The sequence below is a fragment of the Condylura cristata genome, unplaced genomic scaffold, assembly GCF_000260355.1.
Source record: "Condylura cristata isolate star-nosed mole 26May11 unplaced genomic scaffold, ConCri1.0 scaffold00006, whole genome shotgun sequence".
NCBI lineage: Eukaryota > Metazoa > Chordata > Mammalia > Eulipotyphla > Talpidae > Condylura > Condylura cristata.
In genome coordinates this window covers 12884721-12900132 of record NW_004567107.1, presented here as the reverse complement: position 1 = coordinate 12900132, position 15412 = coordinate 12884721, and the positions used below count along the sequence as shown (strand labels likewise).

General features: G+C 43.7%; 1 protein-coding gene across 2 annotated transcripts in view; it reads right to left on the bottom strand.

The window, feature by feature from the left end:
- ASTN2 (astrotactin 2) overlaps window positions 1–15412 on the bottom strand; it is a 766181-nt gene that overhangs the window by 149667 nt on the left and 601102 nt on the right. For both annotated transcript variants that reach the window (XM_004677396.2, XM_012721364.1), the window contains exon 17: window positions 13020–13285. In XM_004677396.2, coding sequence (XP_004677453.2) covers window positions 13020–13285 — 266 coding nt within the window. The remainder of the gene's footprint in view (window positions 1–13019; window positions 13286–15412) is intronic.

Below are 15412 nucleotides of genomic sequence, written 5' to 3'. Positions count from 1 at the left end.
TTCTTTGCATCATCTAACAGCCAGAAATGTCCTAGGAAGTAGGTCTTATGTCCTCGTTTTACTGATAAGGAAACAGAGTCCAAGTAGATTCATTCACCAGTACAGTGTCACTTCACAAGTAAGCATATATCTGGAGTTCAGATCTACATTTGGTTGACTTCATAACTTGAGCCCTCTCAGTAACATCTCACTAAAGTCCTTAAACTTCAAAATCTCACTGATGTGTCTGTTTACTTTGAAGTTAATACTTTCCTAAACAAATAGATTGTTAGACAAATACACATCAATATGTCTACCTACAGGTATATAGATGGACGGATGCCCATTCATCACTATTTCCCCTATTCCGTTCACAATGTGTATGTTCATGTCTGAGAAGCCATTTCATGAAGGGGGCACCATGGAGAGAGCACTATGGATAGAGCACTATGGATGGATGGGCAGTCTCACTAATGAGAATTCCCCCATCCCAAGCAACTGCCATGCTTCTATGTCCTAGTATTTCCTCTGAGTTTTCCTAGTATTGCTTCCGAGAAAGCCATAATTTCTGGAAAAGATTCAGTTTGGGCAAGCCAAAGTTGAAGGTGCCAAGTCTGGGTCTTTTAATAGCAGACTGATGCTTCCACAGAAGACTTGAGAGGATGGTTTTAGATTGAAATGACAGAGGTATTTGTTGAATTTTGAGATTTAAAAAACAAACAAACAAACAAAAAAGTGAGTAAGTGATGGAACACCTTCCAAGGTATTTGTTGAGTTCTGAGATTTAAAAAACAAACAAAAACCTGAATAAGTGATGGAACACCTTCCAAGGGGCTGGGGATGACTCAGAGGAAAGCATGGAGTCTATAGACTATAAGTAAGGTCACTTGATGATAGAACTTGTCTACATCCAAGTATGGGGGAGTTCTTAATGCTAAGCAGTTTCTATGACTTATATGTTGAGACCACAAACTATAGAACCACAAGTATTTAAGTCCTGGTCCCAAAACTACTGTGTGCCATTGATCAGAGATTTCTCCTTCTGAACTTCTTCCTTAGCCACTTACAAGTCATGTACCTATGACATATATGACACTAAAGATAAAAATTGGTAGGGTCCAGAACAAGTCCCAAAGTCAGGAAGCAAAAGACTTGGGATTCTACCCTTAATTCTGAAAGCAAATGAATTAATTTCTGTGTGTTGTAACTTCTTTCTTCATACATCATATATCATTAAGAAGAGCACAGATCTGCTACTGTTCTTTCAGAAGCCAAAAATCAAGAAGGCTAAGATAAGACCGACTCAGAATCATGTGATTAAAAAACTATTGACAGAACTGAGGATGCTTACCAGAAAAGTCTAAATGATACCCAAAATGTCTTCACATACTTGAAAGACTATCCCTAAGACCAGGAGAGGACTTTTATTAAACTGCTGCTGTGTGCCAAGCATTGCTATTATGCACCTTACATGGACTATTTAATTTGAAAAATACTTGTATAAGGTAGATCTCTGATGCCATTTTCCTGATGAGAAAACAGAAACTTAAAACCTTAAATAATCTGCCAAAGGCATACAGAAATTTTGTGGCAAAGCTGATATTTGAACCCTCTGACATAAAACATATGCTTTGTCTAGTAGGTTCACAGATAAGACAATTTCAATATAGAACTGATGGAAAGAACTAGAAACAAGGAAAAGAAATACATAGGAAACTCTGTTGAGTCAATATAAAGAAAGATGTTTTAGTGGTAAGAGAAGAGGTTACTCAGGGGTTGCTGAGCAAACTGTTAAGAAAACTAATCAAACACAGTCTTTTGCAAAGTGTAATAGAAAAGAATCATGCAATAAACAAGGGTTGGACTAGATGCTTGGATAATACCTCCCACTTCTTAGTTTTCCTGCTCATTTTTCTGATAGGCCTTGCTTTGATAATACAATAATGAAAAATGAGGCAAAGGGGACAGAAAAGCAAGAGGAAGAAGAGTAAGAGACGATAAGTGAGTTTGTCTATATTCATAACTTGCTATGTATCAGGCACAAGGCTCAACATGCTAGATAGACATTTCATTTCATACAATAACCTCAGAAATTAGGTATTGCTGTTAACAGCTCCAGAGTACATCTCAGGGAACAAAGGCTCAGAATCCCGTGCCAAAATCACATTAGAGAAAGGGAAGTATCAGAATTTGATGATAGATTTTACTGGCATCAAAGACAAACTCTTAATTACTAGAATAGAGAGTTCAAATCGTCTTATTAGATCATCTTGGTATACAGGTTTATCAATGCTGGTTGTGGTAAGCTGCCAAAAAACCAAGACTAGTAAAGCTTCTAGACCTACCTACTATGTTAAAAAAAAAAAAAAAAAGAAGCAAAGAAGCCAAGTTAACTGATCATGAGATGCAATGATAAAGATCTAGGTCATGGATAATGCTAGTGGACAAACAACCCAGTTTTCTGGATAAAATATCACAAGAAATTAGAAGAGACAGAGAAAGAAACCTATAGATTTCAGTCACAATGTCTGAATCTCTCTTAGCTCCCCGTTTAGACATACTAGTACCAAAAATCTAAGACAATCTGGCAAACACATACAATGGCCAAATATGTGACCATCTAGAGAAATCAGTGTTAATTTGGGGAGTGTGGTACATTTTCATGACCTGCAGGCTATTTTTGAGCCCTTATCTTTGAGATGAGAGAGTAAGTAACTGACACAAGTTGATCATTGTTCAAACTGGAACATAATAGATGCATGAGGTGGATTAGTGTAGTCTCTCTCACACATGGGACTTTTCTAAACATATTTGGTTTTAGGATGTATCTGTAGTGGGAGATTTAGGGCTTTAACGATCCTCCCTCAAAAGGAAAAAGGTGGAGATAACATTAAAAAAGGAAAGAAACAGATGGTCCAAGTAGAAGCCACATTCTTCGAAGATTTCTCCTCCTCCCAGGACTCGAATTTATGACCTGGAACCCTGTGCTCAGAAATGAGGCGACTGCTGACCAGAGAAGGTGCACACAACCCACTGGCTGTGGAATGGTACAGACTCATGCTGCTTTCAACTGCATCTGCCTGGTGTACGAGGCACATCTGGAATGACTTTTTTCTTCTTCTTAGATTAGACAGAAATAGAGAGTTGAATAGTTTGTGAATTCTCTCTGGACCCTGAGCATCACTGACTGACTGAAGTTGCCTAATGACCCAAGAAGAGCCCTCCTGTGAACAGAACTCAGCTCCAACAGGGATGAGGCCTGCAGCTCACTCAGTTCCTGGAAGCCCAGCACCGCCCTGGCTGGGGCAGTCATTGTGTGACATCCTCAGATAAATGATGGTGGTAAGATGAAGGAACGGTTGTGGGACAGCTGGAAAAAGGATTCCAGCCCCGGCTCTGATATTTGTTAGCCCTGCGGGGCTCCAGGGGGTGGTAACTACCCTTCCTGAGCCTCAGTTTCCTTATCTGTAGAATGAAGAAAAACATTGCTGCTTTCAAAGGGGGCCAGCATATGTGAAAACACCATGTAAGCATATTCTCACAAGTTGGCAACTCACACATTTTTTGACTTATTGCATTGATGTGTTAACATTCAAAATACATTTACTGAATTTCTTCTATATGTTAGGCACAGGACTAGAAGCTGAGCAACCTTTGTCTAGTATGGACTAAAATCTCACGACTTCTATCCCCTAACATACAGGAAAATATTTGTGCTGAACACAAGAAAGGATACCCTAGAAGTGAGAGAAGCAGGATGCCAGGGAGCAAGCTGTTACCGGAAGTGCTCATAGACTCTGTAACCTGGGCAAGGTGTGGTTGAAAGGAATCAAGAAGTGAACTCAGTCAGCTTCATTCACGAGTTGATCTGCTCTTACCTTTCTTCCTCATGGGGACTGCTGTCTTCATAAAAGGATAAAATGGGGTGAAGCAGGAGACACAGACAGCATCAACAATTGAAAATCATAAAGTCATAATGAGAAACTAATATCCATCAGGAAAGAAAGATGAAAAGACTTAAGATTTCAAGTAAACAAAACAGGGGCCCTGTCAAATCGAGGAGCCTCAGCAATTAGGTGGGTGGGTAACAATTAAGTCAGTGAGGGCTAGGATGATACTAAGTCAAGCAAAATGGCATATGCAAAGGCCCTCTGTCATGACAAAGCACAGTGTTTTTAGGAACTGGATGATCACTGCGATTCGTGCACAGAAATCCAGGAGGGTTGGGGTAGAAGCTAAGTTTTAAGACATTGGAAGGGCGAGTTCAGGCAGCCCCTAGCCCCCTGGTGGGCCATGATGAGCACTTGGATCTTGATCCAAAGGGCAATTGGAAGGGAGTGAAGGGTTTTAATCAAAAAAGGGACATTAACAGGCTCTATCTTGAGACTATCACTCTGGCTACAAGAGAGAAAGTAGACTGGGGGAGGTAAGGTTGGCCAGTCAGAAGGTGGCTGCACAGTCAAGAAAGCAAGACCTGGACCAGTCTGAGTATAAGTGAGCACAACAGAAAATGCTTAAAAGAAAAGTAAAAAGCTAGAGGATTCAGTAAATTGTAATTTCAGTCTAGGCACAGTCAGGAAGGGAAGAGAGATAGCAAAGCTGTCTCAGCGGTTTCAGGACTATAATAATGGAGACAGAAAACATGATCAATATAAAAGCAAAGTAATTTATGACAAATTTGGCACCTGCAAAGATTACCAAAAAAGGGCGAAGCCACTGAATTCCCATTGGATTAAAGGAAAGAACCCAGGAATGAATGTGTTAAATCAGTGTAAAAGGAGGAGTCCACTTTTCCCCAAAGTTGTGGTCATTAATAAATGACTCTGAACTGGAGAAGGCAATAAAGACAGTGTCTTCAGTATACACTAGACTTTCATTTATTAAACTTATTTGACACACTGAAGGGAAGTAGTCACTAGAGAGAGTGGAACAAGTAAGAAAAGCTCAGGTGCTCCCTGGAAAGAAGCTGGCTCCATCAGCTTCTATTTGTAGGATGTTGGGGCAATGATGCCATTTGTCAATGCCTCAGTTTTCACAGGGCGAAAAGCAAGATACTAACAGGACCCACCAAGTGGGGCAGAGGAAAGGATTCTGCGAGCTAACTATATAAAGTGCTTGAGTTAAGCTTTTGGCACAACTGAAGGACTCAGCAAATGGTTGTTGTTAACATCAAACTGCCATTCTCTTTTTTCGAAATTACATTTGCTAAATGAATTCAATGACACCTAGTGGTGAAAACCCCCTACTCTCTACATGCGTTTGTAAGTCTGTGTGTTTTATTGAATCTGGTAGTCTTCTGGTCCCATGAAGTAGCTACGTTTTCCAGTTTTGCAAGTAGACAAGCCAAGCATTAAGTTCCTCTTTTGTAATTGACCATGAGCGTGTTGAGTAATATGTGGATTATTTCCCTCTTTTCTTTGATCCTCCTTCTTGCCAAGGATTGCCGGACAGTCTGGTTCTTGTCCAGTTCACCTCCTCCTCAAAATGCACAAAGATGAAGAGGTAGTCCACAAAGGCACAGAACATTTAGGGTACATTCAAAGAAGTACTTGAGTTTTTTAGTCCCCGAGCAAGGAACTAATTGGAGAATGACAAAGACCTTTGAATCACGGTTTGGGACAGTGTCCTTGAACTCAGTGTGCATCAGAATCACCTAGAGAGCTTGTAGAAATGAGGAACCCCCAGCCTCACCTTGTCCCCCAAAGAAAAGGCATCAGTAGAAGGACTTAAAAAATGCTTCTGCATCCTCCCTCCCCCAAGTGACTATGATGACAGTGAGGCGCTTTGTGATGCGGGTCTCCACACTCCACAAGCACCCCTGACCTCTATTCTGCTTACTTCCCTCCACCCCTCCACCTAATAAACTATATTATTTACTATTCTGATTGTTTATTTTATGTCTCCCACACATGCTGTGGTAGAAATTAAGTTTCCAGATGGTGGAAATATATGCCTGTTTTGCTCCCTGATGTATTCCAAATGTCCAGAACAGTCCCTGGCATAGGAGACCCTTAATAAATATTTGTTAAAATTTGAATCAAGTCCCTCCCCTTCCAGACAGTTCATATATGGACTTTTTCGATGGTCATTCCAACTAATGGGGTATCTCTTTAGTGTTCTACAGCATTTGGGGTAAAAACACTTAGAAAATTTGCTAATGCCATAATATCTTTTTACCCAGGAAGAAAATCACAACAATATATAATTCTGTATAAACTTTCTGAGAACCAAAGGCCTTTAAAAACCTGAGGTCTGTGGACCCCAAATTAATAACCCTGCCACAAAGGATTTTATTAGCCTGCAATTCATATCTACTTATGTCTCCCCCAACCCCAAATCTTGAAAGGCCCCCTGTAGTTTAAATGATACCCAAATCCCTCAACAAAGCATTCAAAGCTGCCCACAAGTCATTAAATCTTCTGGATATCATTTTTCTAATTTTAGCTCTTCCAAATCTTTCCCGCTCATTGAAAAACTGGATGATTAAACATGGAGGCTTTAGTTGCAGGCCTCCTGGACTTGGGTTCTGACCTCGACATGTCACTAGCTGGGCGACCTTAGGTCAAATGTCTTGACATCTTAAAGATTTTTTTTTTTTAATTTATGAAATGGGTGTGAAACTGCGTATTTCGAAAGTGTCATAGGAAGAAAGAGAATCTATGTTAACCAAATGAGCATTTAAAAATGCCAGGCATCTCCAGGCACACAGTAAGCCACAGTCTTTTAGCCTATACATGACATCTGGCATTCAGCTTTCTTACCCCCTTTTCCCTCCAGTGTTCCATAGTCCATGGTTTGGCCAGCTTTGTTTTGAAAAGGACTAGTAAGAGAACCTTCTGGGTTTTGCACACCATGCCATTTTCTGTGGCTACCACTGAACTCTGCCACTGTGCCCATGGTGCCAAGAAAGCAGTCGTTGATGATCGGTAAACAGATAAGCCAGGGCTGCTGCATCAATTGCATTTGTAAAAGCAGGGGGCAGGCTGGATTTTCCCATGGACCAGAGTTTTCCCACAAAACTAGACTAGCTTTGGAACTTTGCAGACTGAGGTGCAAGCTTCTCTGAGCCTCAGTTGCCTCATCTATGAACTAAGGATGATGATGGTACTTCCCCAACTGAGTTGTCAGGTGACCAGGTGAGATAAGGCGCATAAAGCCTTTGGCGCTGTTGTGGGCATAACGTGTATCCAGTAGCTAGTCTCATCTTCATCAACAGACTTGTAAGTTGCTCTTCTGTCTGTCCTTATCCACCTTCCTTGCCCCAAGACTTTTGTCCAGATTCCCCCTCAGTGCTTCCTTCTCCTTCTTGGCTAACACTGATGGAATGTCTATTATATTCTTGAAAATAAATCACGCACTGTGTAGCATATGCAAGAAATTATAGTACTTCTGTGGGTCTTCTGACTCATCCACTAGACTGTGAGCTCCTTGAAGGCACAATCTGTGTCTTATTCCCCTTGGTACCATTTTCCTGGCACCGTATCTGGCACATGCTAAGCAACCAATTCAGGGAGGTGGTGGTAATAACGGTAGGGGCTGATCCTGGCCATTCATTTCTTTTCCAAGAGCAGTCATTTGGCTCCACTTACTGGAGCCAGTAAGTGGAAGTAGAGCAAACAATCTGGCAGAGAAGGAGGTTCTTCTGGAAAGTCAAACACCCAGAAGAAGATCAAAATTACGGATGGCTCTTATTAGGGCTGATTGGAAAGGGGAAAAGGCATCATCAGAAACCAGGAAACTTTAGCATGAGGGGAAAAAAAAAACTAACAACAAAAAAAGCAGTATTTTACAGTCTTAAAAACACTAGCCTTCCATCTCTTAATTGTTCTACACAGAAGAAGCCTTATGGGAAAATGGCCATAACCCATTTCACAGAAGTTGAGTCTCTAGGAGCTAAGAGTTATTTCTGAAGTCAGAAACTATGCCTGATGCCCTCAAATTCAATATTGATTATGCAACTCAGGGACAAGCATTCCTTACCACACATCTCTACTCTCTGTAAAGTGGGTGAGCTGTGAAATAATGAGGATATCCTTTTAATATCCATCTCTCCTCATAAACACTGTGTGATTGGGATGACGCCAAGATATGTCTCTTTCTCTTCCCAATATTAGTTTCAGGAATAAAAACACTGGTAGTGTTTTTGGATGGAATGTACACTGCAGATCACAAGATCTTCTGCCTCTTCCAACCTCAAAGTAGCTCCCTTATTTTCATGCTGGAAGTTGGATTTGTTGCAGCACAAAAGGAGACAGTGAATGAAGTCAGCCTACATTTCTCACTGTGAGGTGATAGCCAGGACCAAAACACTAGATGCAATCATGTTCAATGCCATATAATATTCAAGGGCAGAGCCTAGTTCAGATTCCGGGTGGTGCTCATTGTCTAGTTCTTCCCAAGAAAACTCCCAGACAGATAAGGGATAATGATAGGTTTTACAAATGTGTAAAAAGACAGAAATGAGATTAAGTCTGGCTCTTTAGCATAACATTTCTGTCTCCCCAACTTGGAGTCTCCTCGTCTTCACAGGAAAGCTAAATTAATGACACAAGGACTTGTACATCTAAGCACTAATCATATTTAGCCAAGCTCTGTGGCTTTGAGCTATCTGAGGACCATTTAAGAGGTGGAAGGAGATGTATGTATTGATCAACTTCTCCATCATAAAGAACTTTTTCCTGCTTTGCTTATTCAAAACTGCAGTGAAAATTCCCTTCAGACAGAAGCCACCATCCTTCCCCTTGCATCCAAGGAAACCCACCCTTACAGGGGCTTCTGTCCATGACTCCCAAGGCTCACCAGAGCACTCTGATCCTGTCCAGAATCAAAAGCCAGCACTTCCTCTATCCCAGGCAAATCGGACTCTCTTGCTGACACAAAGGGACCCAGAAGTGCACTCAGCAACTCAAATGGCGCAGTGAGGCAACAGCACTCACATACAAGTGAGGTCCATTCTGCTTTGACAGTCTACAGGGAAGGGAGATACTTTCAGTTGTGCAACTGTATCTATGGTGGCCGTTACCTACAACGTACTAGTTCCAGCACCAACGAAATGCTCCTAAAACAGTCTCCATTTGTCATCTGCCCTGGTTTATTTATGGGTGACGAATCCTACACAAAATATAGATCTTCTATATACCATATCTCTAGCATGTCACAGATCTGCAAAGCTAAGGCTACCCAGAAGAGGAGATAGCAATGAAAACAAAGGAGCCAGCTGACTTTTATTTTAATCTTTTTAAATTGGATTATTTGGTGTGTGGGGGGCAATGTAGATGAGTATTTTTATCATTATCCTAGGAGACACTTGCCCTTCATATGCTATGGAGCAGGGGTGAGGCAGCCATGATTGTGTTTGATGCCCCAAGAGGTTGGGTCATGAACTTACACTTTACAGATGTGGAAAGTGAGGTGTGGAGAGGTGAGGCAGCAGCATGCAGCGCCTGGGGGAGGGAGGTAGACTCCAGTCCCAGTGGGGTGGTGCACATGGCCTAAACTGAGTCCACTTGGCAGAGTCTCTTGAGGGAAACTCGCGAAAGACTTACTCCACTTCTGTTTTTTTCATGGAGGAAAAAAAGGACTTGCCTCTGCCTTGCTGTGACTCAGTGTCAGAGCCCAGGTCTTGTTGTGTTAGATCTAGGTGTTCTCTGCATGAGCAGCAGAGAAGGGCAGAGAGAGGGAGAGGCCACGAGAGATAGAGAAGCAGAGGCAGAAAAACAGGTGATGAACACAAGAGAGAGGCTGCTCTATTCTCACGTCAGCGGCCTGTTCTGCTCCAGGGTCCCTTCCAGACCTACAGGGGGCCTGTCCAGCCACATCTCCCACAACTGGGTTCCTTTGGAGATACAGTGCACGGTGACCCAGAGGCTCCTGTGAAAGTAACCAGGTCTGTCCAGGGGCTTTGGTGGGGGAGGGGAGAAGGAAGCGAGCCACATCATCCTGCTTGGAACGGTTCCTTGTAGAAGTGACAATGAGGAGAAGAGCTTGGAGAGAAGCCAGCACCACGCCTATCTGTCTGCCCTAACTCCTCCATGGTTCCACCTGGCAGCCAAACTCCACACAGCTGCCACTTCCACATCTCTGCCTGGCCTGAGCTTGCCTTAGCATTGCTGTGGAGCTCCCCTCCACCCCAAGTCTTGGTTCCTATCACCTGATTCTTACTCAGCTTCTGTTTGTTCATTCTTCAGGCCTTTGCTGGAGCCAGGGCACTGACTTGGAATGCATTCAGGTTCCTCCTCCCTGCACCCACACTCAGTTCCCCACATGCACTTCATGGACCTGGCCCCCAGGAACTCCATTCTCAGGTTACTTCCTGAGGACACCTCCCCTGACCTCATGGGAACTCTGTGACACACTTTGAACCACCAGCCTGGCCTTCTCGGCACTTTAAACAGTCTTGGCTTATTTCTGTGCTTGATTCATGATCATCTGCCTTCACACATCTGTCAGCTCCATAAAAAAAAAAAAAAGACCCTTTTTGTCATACTCTTTGCTTCTGGAGGTATGGCACTTTGCATACAGGCGATGCCCCCAAACACCTAATGAATGAATCCAGCTCATTCCCCAAGATCTGCTAAAAGGAGGACAGAGACATCTAGTGACTGTTTTCAGGCTTCTCTGATGATACTCTATGAATCAGCCTCACTAAGACCTCCTGGATTCCCAAGGAATCTACTGGGAAATGCTTGGGGCTGCTGACACAGAAACCAGACATAGGGTCTCTAACTCCTGCTCTTTCTACAACCCAAGTGGCCAGAATGAAGCACAAAGGTGCTGCCTCAGAGCTCCTAGGGTACCACATTGGCCCAGAAAGGCAGTCCTGGGGGCAAGAGCACAGAGCAAACATGGGAGATATCCAGCACCCCAATTCACTGAGTCCTGAAGAGCTCCGCTCACAACACAACACAACACAACACAACACCACAACATGAGTAGAATCCCTCTGAGATCCACTGGAAGCTTCAACAACCTCTTCGTGGGACTGCCTGCTTCCACCCTTATATTTCTACAGTCAAATTTCACCCTACGGCCAGAGGTGTGGAGACATATACACATATGGCTTTTACGTTGTGAGTTTGGGAACCTCGGATGCACAGACTTAGAATATTCACAAAGCTTGGGTCATGACTCACGTTCACTGCTGCACTACACAGGATTAGGCCCCGTGTGGTCATCCAGTTAGTGTCAGCAAGTTTTAATACTTTAATAAACTCCCACAAGTTCACCACCCCAAATGCGAGCTAGCCATGTGACCATCCACTTGTGACGAAGGTTTCCTCATGCCTGCCTCTGCTGACTCAAGACCACCAGCATCCTGGAGCCACTGTGTCACTTCCTGCACCCTCTTTCTAAGTCGTTTATGGCAACTACATTTCTTGCTAAAAGAAGGTGGGTTTGGTGTGTGGGAGGGCTTTTCTTAAAACAAGAGGTTATCATGCTATACAATCTCTCTCTGGGACTTATTTTCTTTATCTGCTATTGTGCTCATCCATCTCCTATATAATTGGCATTCTGCCTCACTCATTTTGTCTGTTGGAGTCTGTTGTATCCAATTTAACTGTTCCCCCAACAATGGTCAAGGGGATTGTTTACAGAAGACTATTCCTGCCACAAAAGCTAACTCTATCAGTGTCCTATTAGCCATGTATCTTCGATGTGCCATTCCCTAGAGGTGGCATCTAAACGCCATGACTTGGTCGACCACACCTTCAGTAGCCGGGTTCCTTCTCACTCTATGGCCATGTCTCTGCTCTCCCTCCACTCCTGGTCTCAGTCACGGGCAATGTCTCTTGATCTCTGTGCAGACCGTGTTCTCCTGTCTCACCCCCCTTCCACTGGCTCTCTCCCCCACTTGGTTACTTCCCCTCTCTGTCTTCTGTGAAGCCCCACTGACCACTCAGCCTCCTCCAGAACTTACTCACTCAGCTCAATGTGATGCTGTGGGATGGGTGCATCATTCACGACTCCTATTCAACTTGGTCAGTGATCTACCAGACTGTATGTTTTGGAGACCAAGGTCTGTCTGGGGGTTGCTGCAGAGGGAAGAGTGGGAGCCAATAATGGTGCTTTCCACCTCGCTTGCCTGTCACTGAGGGAAAGGCATCTCTATTCCTGGTTTTCTGGAGTGGGGTTCCTGAAAGAAGAATCTGTTAAGGGGTGGTCCATGAAAGCAAGCTTGCAATCCCTTTAACCAAGTCATTTCAAGTCATTACATCAGAACCCTTTAGCCCTGACATGCTGTCATTGGCACAGAAAGAGGAAGAAGATGAGAGATCATTTTACAATCAAGCAGATAGATTCTGTGGAGCAGACCAACTTTGAATAAGTTACTAAGCGCCTTTCAGGTTTCCTTACCTGTGAAAGGGCATGACATTAGCATGACCATGTGGAGGTGCCATTTTCTAAAGAAAAAAGGGTCAAATGGCAGCAGTTTCATATGAATCTATCCAATATTTGTATGTAAACCATAAGTATGGAGAGCAGTTTCTGAGATGACCCAAGTATACTATTCAGGTAAGGGCTGCGAGGTTGCCAACAAATCAATGCCTTGTGCTCCCAGGTAAGGCATAGACAACATTTCCCACCTTAACTGCAGTGTTATAGACAGCTGTGCCCAATAGCTGGGTTCAGTCAACAGAATGGGAACTGAGATGGTATCTGCCACTTCTAAGCTTAGCCCGTTGAGATCTCTCAAGTGTGATCTTTCCACGGAAACTGTGGAACCATCAAATGCAGGGAGCACCAGATGGAATAGTTTGGGTCTCCAAACCACTCAACAGAGAAATGCCACCACCAATCAAAAATACTTATTTGGGACGCTGCACCCCCCCGCTCCAAAAATAAGATGTTGCATAAAGGCACTTAGATCCGAGGATTTGTTGGGCTAGCACAATTAAGTACTGAAAGCACAGTTTGGAATCCACACATGCCACACATCACCATGATGAGGATGGCAAATCCGTGGACATACAGCCCACAAGGCAGGCGGAAAAGGAGGTGGGCCCTGGACTGGACTTAGAGACTGTGCCATGCAATCTCACCTCTTTGGTTCCATTGTCTTGAATGAGGGTGTAAAGGGGAACCACCCGGTTGATTTCCAGCAGCACTGGTGTTGGACTCAGCTGCTCCTTGCCTGGTCGGCGGCAGAGGTGGCAGGTAGAGGGACAGCGGCCCTTCTCCTCACAGCGGATCTCCACACCTGAGATGAGCTGATCATCTGACAGCATCTGGGCTGTCAGCAGACCTGAGAGGTAGGTGATGAAGGGCATGGACTTGAGTTCTTTCTTGCTGCCCAGCTCAGTGGTCTCTGGAAAGGAAGAGATGAATTCAGTATTGTTCAAAAGGTGAGACTCTGGAAACCACAGAGACCTGACATGCTGAGGAACTGGTAAGGAAGAAACCATGATACAATGGTTTGTTCACAACACCTTGGAAAGAGCACTAGCCTCAAGGTTCAGAGACCAGAATGACATTTTGTTTTACTCTTGCTTTCTCTGGGGTTCACTGTCAATGAATTAGAGGATTCTTTGAAAATATTGTGAGAAATATTTCAGGATAGTATTTATCAACAAGAAGTCCTTTATCAATTGTCAATGTACACAAATTCTTAGAAAACGTTGCTTCGGTTCTGTATTTTCCATGAAATGTCATGTAGTGGGGAAACACAAGTTTTGTCGTCAAGTTAATTTCAGTTTAAATCTTGATCCTACTTGATAACAGCTCTACAACTTGAGAAAGCCTGAATGTCCAAGAGTCCACAGGGATTAATTCTATAAAGTGGGGCTAATACCACTGACTGAATTATAAGCTGTGAATGAAACAGAAAGTGGACCTGTGTGAAAGACATTCCCCTTTTCTCCCTGTGCTCATGTATTCCCTTGTTCAAACTGTTTTCTTCCTTTGTGTGCACACTCAGATCTGTGCTCTCCTGGGCTGTCTTGATTCACACTGCCAGTGTCTCCTCCCCGGGGCCTCTGCTCACTAGTCCCCAACTACCTCTCCAAACCTTTACCATCTGCCAATGCTCCATTCCACTGCTATTCTCTCGAAGAAGTCGAAGTCTTCCATTTTGGCCTAGCCCTTCTTTTCTGAGTAAGTATTACTGCTTCAAGAACTTCTTTTATTAAGCTCATTGTCCCATCCCATTTTCTGCTGACCTCAACCACACTGGCAGCTCGTGGAGACCAGCGACCAGGTCTCCTGCTCCTGTGCTCCTTTCAGTGTCTCACGTGTGCTAGGGACGTTCTGGACACTTAGGTGACAAAAGTGATCATGAAACTAAATGGCTACAAAGGCATTCATGACCTAGTCTATAGGATTCAAGATTCTTCCTAGGAACTTAGAGGCCTCAGCAGCTGTTTGCAAAGGGCAGGAGGGAAACTGAGCCGGTGGAACTCTAAATCCACATTTCAGCTTCCAACAGACCATTGTATATTTTTTTTACAGATGGATCTTCTACTTAAGCTTTCTGAAGAAGATTAAGGTCAACAGCTATCTCAAAAAGCTGGAAGAAGCAAGGTGATTTGCACAACTCAGAGGGCTCTGTTTACATCACAGAGGATGCAAAGGGCCTCCTGGAAGCTGTGCATACAGAGTCTGAGTGGCCAAACAGGGTGGCCCTGTACTAATGGGAAGAACAGATGGCATTTTGAGCTCATCCCAAATTGCAACTTCTTCCAAGCCTGGTGAAGTCAAGGCAAGCTCCTGCCTCACTGGAAGCTGGGGCGCTGGCACCAAGGTTTGGGAGGAAAAGGAGCGCTGTCTCCCGCTCTTGCTCTCAGCTTGCAGTGACATGCAGCTGATCTGGAAATGGGCTTGCCAATTAGAAATACAAATAAACGCAGCCTTCATTCATTACTCTCTGGGCCCTGGGGCCTGGGATCTGGGCTCCACCTTTTCTGTCTGGCTGTCAGCAAATGCTTATGAGCATCAGATCAAAGGCTCTGGGGGAGGAAGACAAGGCAAATTCCAGCTAGCCAATCCTTCAGAGGGATTAAAGAAGGTAGTTACTAAGATAAACAAAACAAAGCTGGGAAGAAGGCACCTCAGCAACTGGGGAGACAGACATGGTCTTATACAGAGAAACATCAGAAGATGATGATGCCTTTTGGAATCTCAGGTCAAAGGGATGGTTTTCAAGAAGGTGACTTCAAACTTGGGAGGGGTGAACATTCAGGGAAGAGAGCTGAAGGAGTCTGAGCTGCAAGGACTTTGGGGAGCAGAGAGCTGATATGCTGACCCAGAGATCAGTTAAGTATGATCCAGGATCAAATTCAGTCCCCTGTCTATTTTTGTAAATAAAGTTTTATTGGAACACAGCCACCCTTATGCACTTATATATTGTGTTAAGCACCTTGGCAGAGGTGAGAAGTTGCAAAAAGCATTATGCAATGTACAAAGCCTAAAACATTTATTATCTGGCCCTTTACAAGAA